The 20835-nt window shown below is 41.1% G+C and overlaps 1 protein-coding gene across 2 annotated transcripts in view; it reads right to left on the bottom strand.

Annotated features, from left to right (window-relative positions):
• LOC140716564 (transmembrane protein 87A) overlaps nt 1–20835 on the bottom strand; it is a 63802-nt gene that overhangs the window by 19523 nt on the left and 23444 nt on the right. The window contains exons 12-16 of one of the 2 annotated variants that reach the window (XM_073029392.1): nt 18006–18099; nt 17323–17394; nt 7255–7363; nt 3650–3708; nt 165–268 (exon numbers count right to left, since the gene is read on the bottom strand). In XM_073029392.1, coding sequence (XP_072885493.1) covers nt 165–268; nt 3650–3708; nt 7255–7363; nt 17323–17394; nt 18006–18099 — 438 coding nt within the window. Of the gene's footprint in view, nt 1–164; nt 269–3649; nt 3709–7254; nt 7364–15741; nt 15811–17322; nt 17395–18005; nt 18100–20835 lie in introns of both variants that reach the window. The other variant, XM_073029393.1, reaches the window with a different exon arrangement.

Below are 20835 nucleotides of genomic sequence, written 5' to 3'. Positions count from 1 at the left end.
TGCATTCTTTCTTGTACAATTTTGGAAAAAATTATGTTTTCCTTGTGAATGTTGTGTCTCTAATGCCATGTACTTTTGTATGTGACAATAAAATGAACTCTCTGACATTGGTACTCAATATGCCAATGTCAATACTAAAATTTGCTAAACAACACAAAACTTACCTCTGGTTATTTGCAGATGGTCTCCACAAGAACATTATTACAAGCAGCAAAACCGAGAAAAGAAAATGCCAAAATGCATCCTCTATCCACCGTTCCCGCCAATCCTTGGGCAAAAAAAGACAGGCATTTATATAGTGGAAAGCCTTAAAACTTTAGAAGCACTTAGCAAATGTAAGAGAACTACTCTGCACACAATAAGCAGCATAGGTATCACAGAGATGAATAACCAGCTAGCTTCTATCTTTGATAGTACTGCTTAGGAGGAACGACAGTCACAATGAAAGAACACCTATTGTTCCAATGGCTTTGCTTTTTCTAACATCAGGCAGAGATAATATCAGGAAGCATTTCTTCACATAAAGGCATCCCGAAGTGGGCAGAGAGACAAGCAGATTGTAAGTTCAAAGTAAATTTATTATCAAAGTATGTATATTTCGATTTGCACTTAAGGGAGCGCGAAGCGCAGAAACACCTATCACTGTGATGATTGTACGCTCTAGTATCAATTGTTGGGTGACAATAAAGTAAAGTATATGTCTCCATTTTGAGATTCATTCTCTGGGCATTTACAGGAAAATAAATAAAATAGAATTTATGAAAAACTATACATAAACAAAGGTTGACAAACAACTAATGTGCAAGGACACATCGTATAAATAATGAAAAATAAATAAATAATACCAAGAATACGAGTTTATATAAGCTATGGAATCAGTTTAGTGTTGAGGACAGTGAAGTTATCCACACTGGTTCAGGAGTCTGATGGTCATAGGGTAGTAATGGTGGGAATAGCAGATAGAGAGATTTGAGGTGAGTGAAGATAGCCACACTGGTTCAGCAACCTGATGGTTATTGGGTAGTAATGGTAAGAATAGCAGATGGTGAGAGGTTTGTTGATCAACTATAAACATTTAAACTGAGATGGAAGATTTCTGAGGCAAGGCATTGAGGAATATAGTTTCAGGTAACCCAAGATCTAAATGAAGAAACAGCCTGTGGAGCTACCTTGTTCCAAGGAATGCCACCTCAAAGCACGATGCCCTCTGTTTCACACTGTTCACGTTGGAAGCTAGCACTTCCCACATGGGATGTGAGACTTGAGCAGAAAAACTCAGGCTGATACATGGAAGGAGTATATCACTACTGAAGATGCTGTCCTTCAAATGATTCATTACAACTACTATCTTACTCCATCTCTTGGTTTATGTGAAATATCATGCTAAATCTGAATGGAAGAGATATCAGTGTTGTCTTGCCAATATTATTTCAATACTGTTTGTGGAAATGTGCTGTGTGGATTGATGACCTCAGTGACTCATCATCATTATGTGTTCTGTCATATGATGTGGAAGATCATATTCTATGATCATAATTGTTCTTGGCAATGTTTTCCACACAAGTGGTTTGCCACTGCCTTCTTCTGGGCAGTGTCATTATAAGACAGGTGACTCCAGCCATTATCAATACTTTTCCAAGATTATCTGCCTAGCGTCAGTGGTCACATAACCAGGACTTCTGATAAGCACCAGCTCGTCATATGACCATCCACCACCTGTTCCCACGGCTTCATGTGACCCTGCTGGTGACTACGCTTCAGAAACACACGGCTGGTTGTAGTGCTTTGGAAAGGATGTGTAAAGTGTTGTGTTAATGCCCTTTTTATGTACTCTGTTCCAAACTTGAGCTTGAACCCATAAACCTCAGAAAACATGATTTACTTGTATTTGGAAAAACACGGAATAAGGGAAAGTTGACATGGATGTGCACAGGAGGATCTATCTCACGAATATGATTGAGTTTTTTTTACATAAAGCAAGTGAAGATGTTAAGACAGTGGATGCTAATAGCATGGACTTCAGTAAGGCATTTGACATGGTAGGCTGGTCCAGAAGATTTATGTCACAGAGATCCACAGTAACCAGAAACAACTGATTTAGTCATAGAAGATAGAGTGTAGTGGTGGAGGGGCATTTCTGATGGAGGTCTGTGACATATGGTGTTTCTCAAGGAGCTATATATTAAAATAGTTTTGAACTAAGGTTCCTACATGATTCAGAATCAGAATCAGGTTTATTATCATCGGCATGTGACGTGAAATTTGTTAACATAGCAGCAGCAGTTCAATGCAATACATAATCTAGCAGAGAAAAAATAATAATAAATAACAAGTAAATCAATTACGTATATTTGCAACTGTACGAAAGTCTGGTTCGGCTACATCTGGAGCATTGTGTGCATTTTTGGTTACCAAACCACAGGTGAACAGGTGACATACAAAGGCTTTGGAGGCTGTGCAGGTGATAGTCACCTGGATGTCTGAACTAAAAAGTATTAGCTACAAGGAGAAGTTAAAAAAGCCTGGGTTGTTTTCTCTGTAGCGCTGGAGGCTAAGGGAAGCGCTGATAAGAGGTTTGTAATATTACGAGAGCAATAGGATAGGAAGGTCAGTCTTTCTCTCCAGGGTGGAAATGTCAAATAGTAGAGGGTCAGCTTAAAGAAGATTTGAGGCAAGATTCTTCTCTTTCCCTCTTTTCCCACAGAAAACAGTAGGATAGGTAGGTTGGTCTTTCTACCCAGGATGGAAATGTCTTAAGCTTTAAGTTGAGAGGAGTGTAAGCTGAAAGAAAATTTGTGATACAAGATACTTCTCTTCCATCCCCCCCAAACAGAGAACAGTATGTTTCTGGAATGCACTGCCAGGAGGTGGCAGAGCAGGTTAGCAGTTAGCGCGCTGCTTAGAGATCAACGATTGTAGTTCAATTCCCATTGCTGCCTGTAAGGAGTTTCTACCATCTCCTGTGACTGCATGTTTCCACCATGTGCTCAGCTTTCCACCCACATTCTGAAGACTGAGAGTTAGGGTTAGTGAGTTGTGGGCATGTTATACTGGTGCCAGAGCTTGGTGACAGTATGATTTGATTTGATGCAAACAATGTATTTAATTGTGTTTTTATTTTATGTGTGACAAATACCACCAATTTTTTTAACCTTTAGAAGCAGATGATGCAATGTTTAAGAAGAGTCACATGAACAGACAGGGAATAGAAAGATATTAACCCTGTGCAGGCTGATGGCATTCGATTGGCATCATGGTGGGCTGAAGTAACCACTCCTGTAATGTACTGTTCTATTTTCTCTATTCCACATCTTTACCAACTAAAGGGGACCAGCATATAAGTAAGCTCTCTCAAGCTTGAAATTCTCCAGAGAATTAGGTTCAGCTATGTGTAAGGAGAGGGATGGTGGGGCCAGGGAGAGTATGACTGAAAAACAGAAGTATTACATAACGAGTCATGGCTTATACAAGCCATTCAGAAACAAATTCTTTTATGAAGTTGGGTGCAACAGCTTGAATTCCTGCTGTTGTTTGGGTATGTCACTACAGAAAAGTTAACTTTGCAATAGTGATTTGGTGTTCCTTCCTCTGCCAAATGATTGGAAGCATTGGAGAAACAGAGTATCAGGTGCTTGCAATTTTCACTCACCGACTGACAGGTTGCAAGTCTGAATGTCATTGTCACCCAGATGACAAAAATCACTGAAGCTGAGGAAGAAACACAAACACTTTGGTCAAGAAAGTTCATTCTGCAATAAGTAAGACATCACAAACTAACACTGAAAACACTAGATCAACCTTGGGGTGAAAGTTAATATTAAAACCAGATGCTCTGTCCCTTCACCTACCACAGTTCTGAACTTCATCTTTCAAAGTATTACCTTGATCACGTATCAAATGGTCATAGGGGCTACTCACAACCTACCTTCTAATAACTCATCTTCCCTCTTCAGGACACTAGGACCTTGCAAGGGCTGAAGCCTAGTCTTTCTCTCAGAGGCAGTTAACAATAAGGATGTTAACACTCACAAAGGAGTCAGAAGTACATTTTAACCTCTGGCCAATCCAAGGATAATCCACAGAAGTGTACCCTTTAGCACAATGCTATTACAGCTCAGGGTATTGGAGTTCGGAATTCAATTCCGATATCATCTATACATCCTCCCCGTGAAATGCATAGGTTTCTTCTGGGTGCTCTGGTTTCTTCCCACAGTCCAAAGCTATATTGGTTAATAGGTTAATTGGTCATTGTAAGTTGTTTTATTAGATTGGGGATAAATCTGTGGTTGCTAGTAGAGCAGCTCAAAAGGCTGGAAGGGTCTGTTCAGCACTGTATCTCAATAAGTAAATAACCGGTTAGATCAGAATCATCATTTATTGTCACTGCAGATCCAAGAACTAAGGGACTGGGTGACATGTCTGTGACTAACCTATATAAAACTATAATGGATCTGTGAACCTGGCCACAAAGGGCACATTAATGCAAGAACATGAGGCATCACAGTATGAGGGTGTGTTCATTGCTAGGAATGTAACTACTCCTCTGTTCCCAACTTGGAGGGATTACTGATGCTTGAAGTGTCTCTTCAAATGTCCCTCTGCTATATTTGTCATTCAGTATTTCTTTTTTCAATATGAGAAAAAAAAGAACAAATTGCACAATAGAATACCCAATTCATTAGATCTGATGCACTCTTTGGCCACTTTACTTGGCACAGGAGAGAAAGCTGGTGTGGGCTTTTGCTACTGTAGCCCAATACTTCAAGATTCTATGTGTTGTGCATTCAGAGATGCTCTTCTGCACACCCTTGTTGCAACGTGTGGTTGTTTGAATTACTGTCGCCTTCCTGTCACTGCTTGATCCAGTCTGGCCATTCTCTTCTGACTTCTCTCATTAACAAGGCATTTTTACCTATGGAACTGCCGCTCACTAGATTTTTTTTGGTTTTTCAGACCATTCTCTGTAAGCTCTAGAGACTGCTGTGAGTGAAAATCCCAATACTCAAACCACCCCACCTGGCACCGACAATTTAACTGATTGATCACATTTCTTCCCCATTCTGATGTTCAGTCTAAACAACCCTGAACCTCTTGACTATGTCTGCATGCTTTTATGCATTGAGTTGCTGCCCTGTGATTAGCTTATATTTGCATAAGTGTACGTTACTTAATAAAGTGGCAAATGAATAAAGGTCTAGTATCTTCATTAAACAAAGCCATTAGAAACATAGAAAACCTACACCACAATACAGGCCCTTTGGCCCACAAAGCTGTGCTGAACATGTCCTTACCTTAGAACTACCTAGGCTTACCCATAGCCCTCTATTTATCTAAGCTCCATGTACCTATCCAGGTGTCTCTTAAAAGACCCTATTGTTTCCGCCTCTACCACCGCCACCGGCAGCCCATTCTACACACTCACCACTCTCTGCGTAAAAAAACTTACCCTGACATCTCCTCTGTACCTACTTCAAGCACCTTAAAATTATGCCCTCTCGTGCTCGCCATTTCAGCCCTGGGAAAAAGCCTTTGACTATCCACAAGATCAATCCCTCTCATTATCTTGTACATCTCTATCAGGTCACCTCTCATCCTCCGTCTCTCCAAGGAGAAAAGGCTGAGTTCACTCAACCTGTTCTCATAAGGCATGCTCCCCAATCCAGGCAACATCCTTGTAAATCTCCTCTGCAACCTTTCTATGGTTTGCATGTCCTTCCTGTAGTGAGGTGACCAGAATTGAGCACAGTGCTCCAAGTGAGGTCTGATCAGGATCCTATATAGCTGCAACATTACCTCTCAGCTCTTAAACTCAATCCCACGGTTGATGAAGCCAATGCACTATATGCTTTCTTAACTACAGAGCCAACCTGCATCATATTTGACCTACCAAAATGAACCACCTCACACTTACCTGGGTTGAACTCCATCTGCCACTTCTCAGCCCAGTATTACATCCTATCAATGTCCTAAACATCCCCAACCTTTGTGCCATCAGCAAATTTACTAACCCATCCCTCCACTTCCTCATCCAGGTCATTTATAAAAATCACAAAGAGTAGGGGTCCCAAAACAGATCCCTGAGTCACACCACAGGTCACTGGCCTCCATGCAGAATATCACCTGTCTACAATCATTCTTTGCCTTCTGTGGGCAAGCCCATTCCGGATCCACAAAGCAATGTCCCCTTGGATCCCATGCCTACTTACTTTCTCAATAAACCTTGTATGGGGTACCTTATCAAATGTCTTGCTAAAATCCATACACACTGCATCTATGGCTCTACCTTCATTAATATGTTTAGCCAGTAAAAACCTGAATAGCTGATATTATATGCTGTACCTACTAAAGTAGCATTGGTCAATATTTCTAAATCTGTGGGGAAAAGAATGGTCACTTTTCCCAATTAGAGGAAAGTTCCTTACGTAAAGTCTGAAGAAACCATTGCAAGAAGTCAGTAGCACCATTAGACTGGAAGGAGTTGATCGAAGGCTCTGCTATTCTATGGATTTTAAAGCTCTCATTTAACACACTGTTTTGAATGATTCAATGTGGTTTGACTTCCACTGCAGAGATTGCCGATGTTCAATGATTCCAGTTGGAGCTACTGGATTCTGATCAGGAGGGTAACCCCTGGCTTGTTTTCTCTTCCAAATTTTAAGCTAGAAGAGAGCAATAAAGTCACTCTGCCAGATACCATCACTTCAGAATCCTTATTACACCTTAACTACAAATTCTACCTGTCCAATTAAAATAACAAACAGCATTTTCAGCATGATCCGAAATTAACACCGACCATGGGACTGATGCCAGCAAGAGAAAGAATGCTGGTTGGAACTGCAAACACAAATAAGGCATTGCTGAAACTTAATGCACATCAATAAACACACACAAAATGCTGGTGGAACGCAGCAGGTCAGGCAGCATCTATAGGAAGTACAGTCGACGTTTTGGGCCGAGACCCGTCATCAGGACTAACTGAAAGAAGAGACAGTAAGAGATTTGAAAGTGGGAGGGGGAGGGGGAAATCCAAAATGACAGGAGGGGGAGGGATGAAGCTTAGAGCTGGAAAGTTGATTGGCAAAAGGAATACAAAGCTAGAGAAGGGAGAAGATCATGGGTCCTGCCTGCTACGTGCCACCAGCATTTTGTGTGTGTTGCTTGAATTTCCAGCATCTGCAGATTTCCTCGTGCTTGCACAACAATAAACATTGTTTTTATTCCCCACTGCCACCCACTCAACAATGCTGGACTCACCAAAAACAGCAAATATTAACGTATTTGTGAAGTGCCGGTACAGCGAGACTTTCACCAGAGTTCTTCGGAGTTTCAGCTGCTTCATTGTCTGAGACAGACTGACGAAGATGTGCAAGTTGTCAAGGAAATGACTTGTTTCAAAAAGCAATTAACATTCTTTGGCTAGGATGCCCCTCATGCACACAGGAACAGGTTAATATACCAAATTATAACCAAACATAGTACACATAGCAAGTAGTAAAAAAGTATAAATTGGGGTACATAGAGAACTGGAAAATCAAATCTGCTGAGGACTTATGTGAGAGTCCCAGAGGTTTAGCTTCACTTTTCTTCCTTAAGCAGTTTCCTGGGTCTATGTGTTCTGAAGTTTCTGGTGAAGCCAACACAGTACCCTCAAACTCTTCAACAGCTGCTGCTTGACTGCTCGAGCAGATGGGTAATTTGGCATGTGATATATTTATCCTCCCCCATTTACACATGGCTTCTGTTCATCCCAGTGAAGAGACTCAATTCTCAGTCTATGGAAAGCTCCTTCTCCAGTTTGGGAATTCTCACCTTACAAGATGGTGGCAATGTTATGTTTCTCCTTCGTGCTCCTGGTGATCAATACTGTATTTGGGATCACAGCATCATTGGTTTAGGAATCTGGTGTGAAGCGCAAGAATGACATGATCTCACTATCACAGTTGACTCTAGTTAGGGGCTCACAGATGTGGATGTTTGTCTAGGAAAGGAGGAAAGGTTGGTCAGGATATTGGAGCCTGCCGGGATGTCAGAGGAGCTGACCTGGCTGCAGGCCGTGTTGCTACCTGCAACAGATCCATCGAAGTTGGTGCAGTATAACTGTGAGAGATTTGTCTCAGACAGTTCACTTGCGATCTCAAGGCTCTGTTGGATAGTGATAATGTATGTTGCTGGAGGCCTGTCACCCTTGTCTGGTGGAGGGACAGACAACATGGGAGCTGTGTAACCTCAGTTGTAGTGAGCACTAGGCCTCAGCCTCTACTTACCTGGTGCTGCAGACCAGGTGAGAAGATGCAGAAGTGTTACAGCATGGTGTCTGTGCTCAGCTGGTCCTGGCTTCTCCTGGTGCTGCCCTCCCATGTTCAAGCGTGGAGTGACAGGCTAGTAGATTATGTGTGTCTGTACTCTGCCAGGAGACTGTACAACTGATTGCCAGACATTGTCGCTCAGGGGCTTGGACTATATACATATATTTTTTTAGAGTGAATATGCTTCTTTGCTTGCTATTTTGAATGGTTTGCATTTTGACCCCAGAGGAACGTTGTCTCATTCTGTTGCATCCATGATTATGGTGAATGATAATTAAACTTGATTTGATTTGATATATACATCTGTTTATCCTGCCAATGGATCAGGAGGATTCCACACAGCTGCAAAGTTACTAAAGCCACTGCCTCTGATCCTGTCTGTGTGGAGTTTGCATATTCTCCTTGTGACCGTGTGGAGATCCTCCGGGTAGCTCTGTATTCCTCCCATGTCCCTAATATGTACAAGTTAGAAAGTTATTTGGCCATTGAATTGCCCCTGGTAAGTTGGTATCTGGTAGAATTGAGTTAAAGGAAGTGTAGGGAGAATAAAAACGGGGGGAGTGTAGGACTAGTAGAAATGGGTAGTTAATGGTTGGAATGGAATGGAAGTGCTGTATGACAATGCTGGTGGACCTTGCTAGTGATATAAAGTCCCTGCAGTAAAGCACTACTTTCACACCAGAAGTTAGAATCAGAAATGGAGAGAGGCAAGTCCACTACAAGATTACTGATGACCAGTTTTAAGAACAGGAGATGAGTCAGAAGTACAGCACAAACAGGCCCTTTGGCCCATCCAGTCCATGCTGAAAACCATTTAAGTTGCCTACTTTCATTGACCTGCACCAGGACCATAGCCCTTGGCATCCCTACTATCAATGTACCTAACCAAACTTCTCTATCAAGCTCGCATGGACCATCTGTGCTGGCAGCACATTCCACATACTCATGAACCTCTGAGTGAATAAGTTACTACTCATGTTCCCCTTAAACTTCTCTCTTTTAAACTATGACCTCTGATTGTAGATCCACTCAACCTCCTGCTTGCATTTACCTTATTGAAACCCCTCAATTTTGTACAAATTTTTGTACAAATCTCTCAATCTTCTACATTCTAAAGAATACAGTCCTAATCTATTCATTCTTTCTTTATAACTCAGGTTCTCAAGACCCAGCAAATCCTTGTAATCCTTGTAAATTTTCTCTGTACTATTTCAACCTTATTTACATCTTTCCTGTAGGTAGGTGACCAAAACTGCACACAATACACATCCCAACTTCTGCACTCAATATATTGATTTATGAAAAGCAATGTGCCAAAAGTTTTCTTTACAAGCTTATCTACCTGTGACGCCACCGACAATTAATTATGTACCTGTATTCCTAGATCCCTTTGTTCTACCACTCCTCAGTGCCCTACCATTCACTGTGTAAGACCTACCAAAGTGCAAACCTTGCACTTGTCTGCATTAAATTCCATCTGCCATCTTCATCTCATTTTTCTAGCTGATGTAGATCCCTCTGCAAGCCACGTTGGCTTTCCTCACTGTCCACTACACCCCCAGTATTGGTGTCATCTGTAAATTTGCTGATCCAGTTAACCACATTATTATCCAGATTATTGATTATAGATTACAAACAACAAATGGCCCAGCACCACTCCCTGCAGCATGTCACTAGTCACAGACCTTCAGTCAGGGGCAACCCTCTACAACCACTCTCTTGGCTTCTCCCACAAAGCCAATGTCTAATGTCTAATTCAATATCCTGAATACCCAGTGAATGAACCTTCTTCACCAGCCTCCCATGTGGGACTTTGTCAAATGCCTGCTGGTGTCTACGTAGACAACATCCACTGCTTTGCCTTCATCTAGTTTCCTGGTAACTTCTGCAAAATTCTATAAGATTGGTTAGACATGACCTCCCATGCACAAAACCTTGCTGACTAGGCTTAATCAGTCCGTATCTATCCAAATACTTATAACTCTGGTCCCTTAGAATACCTTGCGATAACTTACCAACAACTGGTGTCAGACTCACCAGCCTATAATTTCCTGGTTTCTGCTTAGAGTCTTTAAAAAAAAACACAACACTGGCTATCCTTCAATCCTCTGGTACCTTTCCTGTCGCTACGGATGCTTTAAATATTTCTGCCAGGGTCCTGGCAATTTCTGTTCTTGCCTCCCGTAAATTCCGATGGAACACCTTGACAGGTCCTGGGGATTTATCCACCCTGATTTGTCTCAAGGCAGCAAACACCTCCTCTAATCTGTAGAGGGTTCATGAAGTTGATGTTGCTTTGCCTCACTTCTATAGACTTTGTATCTGTCTGTCGAGTAAGTAGAGATGCAAAGAATGCATTTAATCCATCTATTTTGGCTACAAACAGATTGCCATTTTGGTCTTCTAGCAATCCTTTTGCTCTTAATATACTTGCAGAATTCCTTTGGATTCTCCTTCACCTCGTCTGCTAGAGCAACTTCATGCCTTTTTTTTAGCCTCCTTTAAGTGGCTGGTAAGTTGATGGAGAAGATCCTGATTGGCAGGATTTATGAACATTTGGAGAGGCATAACATGATTAGGAACAGTCAGCATGGCTTTGTCAAAGGCAGGTTGTACCTTACGAGCCTGATTGAATTTTTTTGAGGATGTGACTAAACACATTGATGAAGGTAGAACCGTAGATGTAGTGTATATGGATTTCAGCAAGGCATTTGATAAGGTACCCCATTCAAGGCTTATTGAGAAAGCAAGGAGACATGGGATCCAAAGGGACATTGCCTTGTGGATCCAGAACTGGCTTACCCACAGAAGGCAAGGAGTGTTTGTAGATGGGTCATATTCTGCATGGAGGTCGGTGACCAGTGGTGTGCCTCAGGGATCTGTTCTGGGACCCCTACTCTTTGTGATTTTTATAAATGACCTGGAAGAGGAAGTGCGGGATGGATTAGTAAATTTGCTGATGGCACAAAGGTTGGGGATGTTGTGGATCGTGTGGAGAGTTGCCAAAGGTTAGAGTGGGATGTTGATAAGATGTAAAACTGGGCTGAAAAGTAGCAGATGCAGTTCAACCCAGATAGGTGCGTGGTAGTTCATTTTGGTATGACAGTGGAATATAGTATTAATGGTAAGACTCTTGGCAGTGTGGAGGATCAGAGGGATCTTGGGGTCCGAGTTCATAGGACACTCAAAGCTCCTATGCAGGTTGACTCTGTGGTTAAGAAGGTATACAGTGCATTGGCCTTCTTCAACCATGGGATTGAGTTTAAGAGCTGAGAAGTAATGTTGCAGCAATATAGGACCCTGGTCAGACACCACTTGGGAGTACTGTGCTCAATTCTGGTTGCCTCACTACAGGAAGGACGTGGAAACCATAGAAAGGGTGCAGAGGAGATTTACAAGGAGGTTGCCTGGATTGGGGAGCAGGCCTTATGAGAATAGGTTGAGTGAACTTGGCCTTTTCTCCTTAGGAGCGTCAGAGAATGAGAGGTGACCTGATAGAGGTGTGTAAGATAACGAGAGGCATTGATTGTGTGGATAATCAGAAGCTTATTCCCAGGGCTGAAATGGCTAGCACAAGAGGGCACAGTTTTAAGGTGCGTGGAAGTAGGTACAGAGGAGATGTCAGGGTTAAGTTTTTTAAGCAGAGAGCGGTGAGTGTTGGAATGGACTGCTGGCGGTGATGGTGAAGGCGGAAACGATAGAGTCTTTTAAGAGACTCCTGGATAGGCACATGGAGCTTGGAAAAATAGAGGACTATGGATAAGCCTAGGTAGTTCTTAGGTAAGGACATGTTCGGCACAGCTTTGTGGGCCGAATGGCCTGTATTATGCTGTAGGTTTTCTATGTTCTTCTATGTTTAAGTGTTCTCTTGTACTTCTTATACTCCATAAGCACCTCATTTGCTCCTACTTGCCTATACCTGCTATGCATCTCCTTTTTTCTCTTAACCAGGGCCTCGATATCTCTTGAAAACCGACACTTGTTATGTTTACCTTCTACTCTGACAGGCACATAAAAGCTTTGTACTCTCAAAATTTCAATTTTGAAGGCTTCCTACTTTCCAAGTATATCTCTGCCAGAAAACAGCCTGTCCCACTTGCCAAATCATTTCTGATACCATCAACTTTGGCTTTTCTCCAATTTAGAATCTCAACCCGATGACCAGAACTATTTCTTTGCATATTTACTTTGAAACTAATGGCATTGTACTCACTGGATGCAAAGTGTTCCCCTACACAAACTTCTGTCACTTGTCCTGTCTCATTCCCTAATAGCAGATACAGTATTGTGCAATCTCTCATTGGGACTTCAATGTACTGATGAAGGAAACTTTCCTGAACATATTTGACAAACATGAGAGACCTTTTACAGTTATGGGTTTCCTCATCAATACGTGGAAAGTTAAAATCACCTACTATAACAAAGTTTCTTGCAACAGTTTGGAATCCCTTTACAAATCTGTTTCTCTAAATCCCTAGGAATGTTGGTTGATCTGTGAAATGGCCCCAATAATGTGCTTATACCTTTCTTATTTCTCAGTTCCACACATAACACCTCAATAGCTGTTCTGCAATCTGTCCTGACAGAACATTACAGTGACATTTTAACGCCACCCCTCCTCCTTTAATCCCTCCGGTCTGTCATGTCTAAAACAATGGAACCCTGGAGTATCAAGCTGTCAGTCCTGCCCTTCCTGCAACCATGTGCCACTAATGGCTACAATGTCATGTCCAGGTGTTGATCCATGCCCTGAGCTCTTCTGTCTTTCCTACGATGCTACTTGCATTGAAATATTCGCAGCTTAGGACACTAGTCGCACCATACTCAACCTTGTGATCCTGACTTTGTCTGAGGTCTTACCAACATCTGCCTCCACAACCTCTCCACTGACTGTTCTGGTATTCTGGTTCCCATTTCCTTGCAACTCTAGTTTAAAACCCACCATAAAGCATTAACAAACCTTCCCACTAGGATATTAGTCCCTCTCCAGTTCAGGTGCAAACTGTCCCTTTTGTACAGGAAACTGTCCCTGGAAGAGAGCTCAATGATCCAAAAGTCTTATGTCCTCCCTCCTAACTAAATTCTTAGCCACGTACTAAATTGTATAATCTTCCTAGTTCTGACCTCATGTGTAACAATCCTAAAATCACAATCCTGGAGGCCCTGCCATATAACTTACCACTTAACTCCCTGAACTCCCTATGCAAAACCCTGTCACTCATTCTACCCATGTCATTGGACCACAACCACGGCCTCTGGTTGTTCACCTTCCCACTTAAAACTGCTGAGGACTCTATCCTGGTACCTGGGAGGAAACATACCATAAGGGGCAAAGCCTACATCACTTTGGCCACCAATAGTTCTTTGGGTTGCACTTCACAACAAACAAGATTTGTTATAAATTACTAGACTTAAGAGATTGACAGAATACAAGAAAATATTAAAAGTTACAGGTATTGACTAAAAGAATTGGCATAAGGACAGATGAAAATCATGTATGATTTCATCATGACAGCAGCAATTTGTTTGAAAATGATTTCCATTTAGTAGCTTTACATGAGATTAGTAATTTTGAAACATGCAGACTTCTTACCATTATACGGAGAGCACTTATCAGAAAAGCCATAGGCATTACACGCATTAGTAAACAATACTTTGACTAGACTCTAGTGAAGATTAAACTTAGAGGAAAAAAATTGAGAACCTGATGAGGGGCACATGACAATTGCTTTCTTGGATGATGTATAAATTTGATAAATTAAATGGGAAGCGTCACTAATGCTTGATTTACTTAATAATATTCCACATTTGTCATGGCTTTAGTAGCTGCTTTAAAACAAACACAACTAATCACCCATGAAATCCAGGTGCATCAAAAGAGTCTCAGAAAATAGCATCTGATGCAGAGTCAAAAAGCAATATTAGGACAGATAGGCAATCAAAAATTTGTACAAAGGGACAGCTTTTACATAGCATCTTCAAAAAAAAGATGAAGGAAAGCAAGAATTTACAAGAATACAATTCATACTTAAAAATATGGTCTACTTCTTCTGCTATATTATCTTAAATCAAATGGCGAACCAAAAGTTGAGACATATCTCAAAATACATATACACACCATTTGAGTCTATGATGAATTACCTAACTTCTTCACCACAGTCAGATTGAAACTTATTTGTACGAATGTGGAGTTAATACTATGATATGGGAGCAAAATTAGGCCATTTGGCTTATTGAGTCTGCTCTGCCAATCAATCATGGCTGATGCTTTAATTCCCCTCCTCAGCCCCATTCCCTGGCCTTCTCCCTGTAACCTTTTGATGCCATGTCCAATTCGGAATCTATTAATCTCTGCCTTAAATTCACCCAATGACCTGGCCTCCCCAGCTGCATGTGGTAACCAATTCCACAAATTCATCACCCTTTGGCTAAAGAGATTTCTCCACATCTGTTTTAAATGGATGCCCCTCTCTCCTGAGGCTGTGCCCTCTTATCCTACACTCCCCCACCATGGAGTGTACTATCTAGGCCCTTCAACATTTGAAAGGATTCAATGCGCTCCCCACCTCATCCTTCTAAATTTCAACGAGTACAGACCCTGAGCCATCAAACATTCCTCGTATGATAACTCTTTCATTCCCAGAAGTAGAACCTTCTCCATTTTCAAAGTACCTTAACACCAGAGAGCCCATCTGCAAACAGCTTATGCAATGTGGGATGCAAGAACTGGACTACCATGGCCAAATCAGGTTGCTTTAAAAGGTCATTTTTTAACTTTGAGACTGTTTCTATGATTAATGTCCCTGTAATGAGTAGCTCACCACCACCTGTATGAATTCCAGAGATTCATCAACCTCTGGCTAAAGAAAGTCCTCCTCATCTGTTCGAAAGGAATATCCTTGTATTCTTGAGCAGCATCTGACTGCACTAGTCTGGATTCAGGAATAAAACTTCCAACACTGAATTCAAACACAAGGTAGAATTAAAGGCAGGGTTAAAAGCTTTCATTTTAACACTTTGCCATGGTCTGGCAGCTCACTACTGTTGTGCAACTTGGGTTTTCAATCTGATCAGAATGGAGTATTGTGAAGTATCATATTTACTTATTGAGACTTGCCATAATTACAATGGAGTACTGCTTCAGTTACATCCGTAAAACAGAAACAAAAAGGAAGTGAGTATTCTAACAGAATACTGAATAACTGTGATGCTCCTTGACAAGATTTTAAGGAGGACAAGCTTGATATAACCAATAAAACTGCTCAAAACCATACTTTGTGTTTGGGTCTGTCATCGTGCAGACAGGTTTTCCCATTACAAAGAAATATTTTTAACAATGTAAACATAGCATATTTGAAGTTTTTAAATGACGTGACAGTGTTTAAGGCTTTTCCATGCACAGTGAATGCAAATTAGTCAAGCGTCAGTAGGATATCCACCAGCAGAGTGAAGAATCGAGTATAGCAAGAGGAATGGCAGCCAGCAGGACTACATCATCCTGATTCTAAGAGACAGAAAGGCAGGAGAGAATACACAAGAGTAGGCAGCAGAATGGCATCACATACAACACACAAACACACACATTGAGTAGGAATTTCATCACAATCATTTAGATATCAACAAGATATCATTATTTCATTGTACTCAAGCAGTGCTTTGAGAAATAGCACTTCATGCTGGCTTAAATGAAACTGTCCCAGTGGATGACTTTGCTGTGTTTGGAAATAAACCATTTAATTAATTATTACTGGTCATTAATATAATGCTCATAATAAAGCTCATTAAAGGCCACACATTGGTGGCTATGCTGTGTAATCAATCACCAAGATCCCCAAATGAGGCAGAGAGATATAGCTTTGCTTATTTCTGTCCATCTGTCTGAAAAACCTAGAAAGACAAGATCTAGTTTATAAATTGTACTTTCTTGAAATGGCTGCACATTTCCCTTCACCCTTCTTCTAAGAATTAAATATTCTAAGAAATTATTCATTGAAAATCCAAATACAGACTCACATTTCTCAGCAATGGCAAACACCACGAATTTATGGATGGGGTAACAAGGCCTATGCCACAGTTTTCCCAACAGTCAACCTTGCATCAAGATGCTTCATTTGTTTAAGGGATGCAAATATAATTGGCAAGGCTAACATTATCCATCACTAACTGCTTCAAAAATCCTCTGTCTTGTGAGGCTGCATCAGTGGGTTGTTAGCAGTTAAGTCTGAAACTACACAGACCAGAATGATCTGTTATCCTACCTGAAGCACAAAGTGAATCTGACAGTCTGGCAGCTTCAAAGTGTCATGCTAAAAGCTGGTGGCAAACCTGATATCCAAGCTCCCAAGTATGAATTGTGCAAAGCTGTACAAGGATATAAATCCACTCCCTATTTTTTTTTAAACTTGGCTTTTCAATATAGCTCAGAGCAAGAAAGGTTTCTCTCTGTCTGATTGAAGGTGTTTAAAAATGCAGTATTTTCTGCATTTACTCATATCCACATGAATAAGAAAAACATTTTTCAGCAAGATGCCAAAACCTTAAAGTTATGCCCACTTGTATTTGCCATTTCAGCCCTGGGGGGGAAAGTCTTTGGCTATCCACTGCATCTATGCCTCTTATTAACTTGTACACCTCTAAAAAGTCACCTCCCATCCTCCTTTGCTTCAAAGAGAAAAACCCTAACTTGCTTATCCTTTCCTCCTAAGACCTGCTCTCCAATCCAGGCAGTACGCTGGTACATTTCTACTGCTAGTTAATAGTTTATCACCCTGTATAAGATTCTTATCTGTTCCACCTAAACTTAGCTGACAATTTCAAACCCTAATGGTAGTTCATTTTTAAGCAGACAGAATTAAGAGGATCTAACTTTGCATGTTAAAATGTTGGAGAAGTATCATCACGAACCATACAAACTATATTGTGAACTGTAAATGATCCAGAGCAAATAAGAAAATTGTCAAAATTCTCGAGTTAAGTGAAAGGAATTCAGGGAGGGGAGGTGAAAACAAAAGGATATCCACCAAACAATACAGGAGTCTATTAATGCAAGAGAAATCTCACAGATGGTCATGGCTGCCGAAGATTGCTCCTAAAGAGGGACAAAGTTAGTTTAGGTTACTATACAGTTAGCCAAAAGGAACAGTATTGTGCTTTCATTAGTGTTCAGTTCTTTGGGTGGGTCTTGGTATCTCCGTTGTTGTTCGATTCTAGATGTGGCAGATAACCCTTCAGATTGTAGCCACATGAACAGAACAGGGAACGGGAACCTATAGCTTATAAATGATCCAGTATTCTTCCTGGTAGATCATATGAGACTGTATACCCCCATTCACTGTGGGCAGTTAATAATTACACTACGGCTTGACCAAAATACTTTGACAAAACCGTTGACTTTCTACACACATCTCTTATAATTTGCTATCCTGAAATTATACTTTTGTATAAAGTGTTGAATTGAACCAATATAGTCAAATTAGAGAAATATTGATTTATGGGTGGAAGGAATAGTCTGCTTGGGAATTCAAATTTATGCTAATTAGAGAGTGGAATACAAAATAAGTGAAGTTTAACTTAAAAACCTTAGTCAAACAAAAATAGTTTTAACTAACAAGTACTGACACACACACACACATTATAATTACTGTCCTCTTCCCAATGCCTACTAAAAATTGCAGCCAATTTATCTCTATAATTTCTTACCACAGTTACTCTCAGGACGCCCTCTACTGATGAAAACAGTAAGTACAGCAGGCCAATGCCAACGACTTGATTTGAAGTAGCTCCTAACCGAGGCCTGTTTAAATGGGAAATAGTATTTAATTAGCCAGAAAGTGCACAAATTAATTCAGTGTCTGAGAGAAGCTGAATGCAGGATATCCTTCTCTAAGAGAGAGAAAGATGTCAGAACTTGGGAACACATTGTTTCTTTATTTTTCCTGCACAAGCCCAGACTTAAAATGGGTGCCATCCCCAGGTGCTCCAGTTTTTTCCCCACAGTCCAAAGTAGGATAATTGGTCATTGTAAATTGTCCCACAATTAGGTTAGGGTTAACTGGGGTTGCTGGGGGAAGGGGGTATGCTCGAAAGGCCTACTCACTAAATAAAAACAATAACATAAACAAAAATCAATAAGCAGCAGGAGGAATATTAATGTTTTTCACAATGTGCAAAACAGCATTATATCCAAAGAAGATTCGAAATAAACTCAAAGTTCCTGTGTAAAACAAAATATACCAGTAAAATAATCCACAACAATCCCACAATTAGCAACAAGGTAATGACCGGATGACAGGTTTCTTACTGAGACAAAGGAGACTGCAGAATGCTGGAATCTGGACCAACAAGGAACCTGCTGGAAGAATTCAGCGACTCAAGCAGCATTGTGAAGGAAAGGAACTGTAAAAACTTTGGTTCAAAATTAATTATGACTTAGAATGTCGATGACTTCTTTCCTCCCACAGATCCACAAAGTTCAAAGCAATTTTGTTATCAAGCCTCATACATGTCACTATATACAACCATGAGATTCATTTTCAATAAATCCATAATAGAATAACCATAAGAGAATCAATGAAAGTCTATACCAACTTGGGTGTTCAACCAGCGTGAAAAAGACAAATGTGCAGATACAAAAGAAATAATAACAATAAATAAGCAATAAATTTCAAGAACAAGAGATGAAGAGTCCTTGAACTGAGTCTATAGATTGTGGAAACTGTTCAGTAATGGGGCAAGTGAAGTTATTCCTTTGGTTTAAGAGCCTGCAACAACGCTGTGTAGATGTGACTTACGGTGGGGAGGCATTTACCTATGATGGACTAGGCCTTATCCACTACTTTTTGTAAGATATTCTGTTCAAGGGCATTGGTGTTTCCAACCAGGTTGTGATATAATCAGTCAATATACTCTCCGCCATATATCTACAGAAATTTTTCCAAGTTTTAGATATCATGCCCAATCTTTGCAAACTCTTAATGAAGCAGAGGTACTGCCGTGCTTTCTTCATTAATTGTACTTATGTGCTGGACCCAGGTCTTTCAAAATGATAATACTGAGGAATTGAAAGATACTGACCCTCTCCACCTCTGATTCCACCCCCTCCATGAACACTGGCTCATTGACCTCTGGTCTGGTTTCCTCCTCCTGAAGTCAATAATCAGCTCCTTGGTCTTGTTGACATTAAGAGGTTGTTGTTGTGGCACAGATTTTCAATCTCCCTCCAATGTGCTCATTCGTCATCACCTTTGATTTGGCTACGACAGTGGTATCATCAGAAAATTTGAGTATGGCATTGGAGATGTGCTTAGCCAGAGTCGTAAGTGTAAAGCGAGTAGAGCGGGGGCAAAGCACACAGCACTGTGCTGATGGAGATTGTGGAGGTGATGTTGTTACCAATCCGAAAAGACTGGACTCTGCAAGTAAAGAAATCGAGGATCCAATTGCACAAGGAGGTCTTGAATTTTATTGATGTTTTGAGGGGATGATGGTATCAAATGCTGAGCTGTATATGATAAAGAGCAATCTAATGTATGTATCTTTGCTGTCCAGATATTCCAGGGTTGAGTGAAGAGCTAGTGAGATGGCATCTTCTGTGGACCTGTTGCTCCAGTAGGCAAATTGGAGCAGATCCTATCTGCTTCTCAGGCAGCAGTTAAAATGATTCAAAACACTCCATCACTAGTGACACTCCATCGTCCTCCTGGATGATACTCTGAGGCTGGTTACCTCGTGCTTCTTAGCCATCGGTACAAGTATGCTTGATGCAGGGGCATACCTCAGATTGCTGAAGTGAGAGGTTAAAGATCTCAGTGAACACTCCAGCCAGTTGATCAGCATAGGTCTTTAGTACGTGGCCAGCTACTTTGTCTGGTCCGGTTGCGAGCACAGAAGGTATTGAACTCATCTGGAAGTGAAGCTCTGTTGCTACTTATGTTGCTTGATTTTACTTTACAAGAGGTGATAGTATTCAAGCCCTGCCACCGTTGTTGAGCAACTTTCATTGGTTCAAGTTTAGTCCGGAATTGCCACTTCACCTGTGAGATAGCTTTCTGGAGATTGTACCTGGACCTCTTGTAACTTCTTGGTCACTGGACTTGAATGCCTCTGACCAGGCTCTCAGCAGAATATGGATTTCATAGTTCATCCAGGGCTTCTGGTTGGAGAAGACTCTGAATGATTTTGTGGGGACACAATCGTCTACAACTGTTTTAACCATGGCATATTCATTCAGATCTACAGATGAGTCCTTGAACACTGGCCAGCCCACCAACTTAAAGCAATCCTGTAGCCATTCCTCCACCTCCTGTGACCACCTCTTTGTTGTCCTAATGTCTGGAGTTTTGCTCATTAGCCTCTGCCTGTATTGTCCATATGCAGGTAGGAGGACAGCCAAGTGATCCAATTTACCATAATGCAGTCTTGGAACAGAACAGTTGGCATTCCTTAGGTTAGTATAGCAGTGGTCTAGTGTGTTGGGACCACTGGTGCTCCAGGTTATATGCAGATGGTATTTGGGCAGGGTTTTCTTTAA

Source organism: Hemitrygon akajei, chromosome 25, assembly GCF_048418815.1.
Source record: "Hemitrygon akajei chromosome 25, sHemAka1.3, whole genome shotgun sequence".
Taxonomy (NCBI): domain Eukaryota; kingdom Metazoa; phylum Chordata; class Chondrichthyes; order Myliobatiformes; family Dasyatidae; genus Hemitrygon; species Hemitrygon akajei.
Note: the sequence above shows the minus strand (reverse complement) of the source record. Positions and strands in the feature narration are given on the sequence as shown.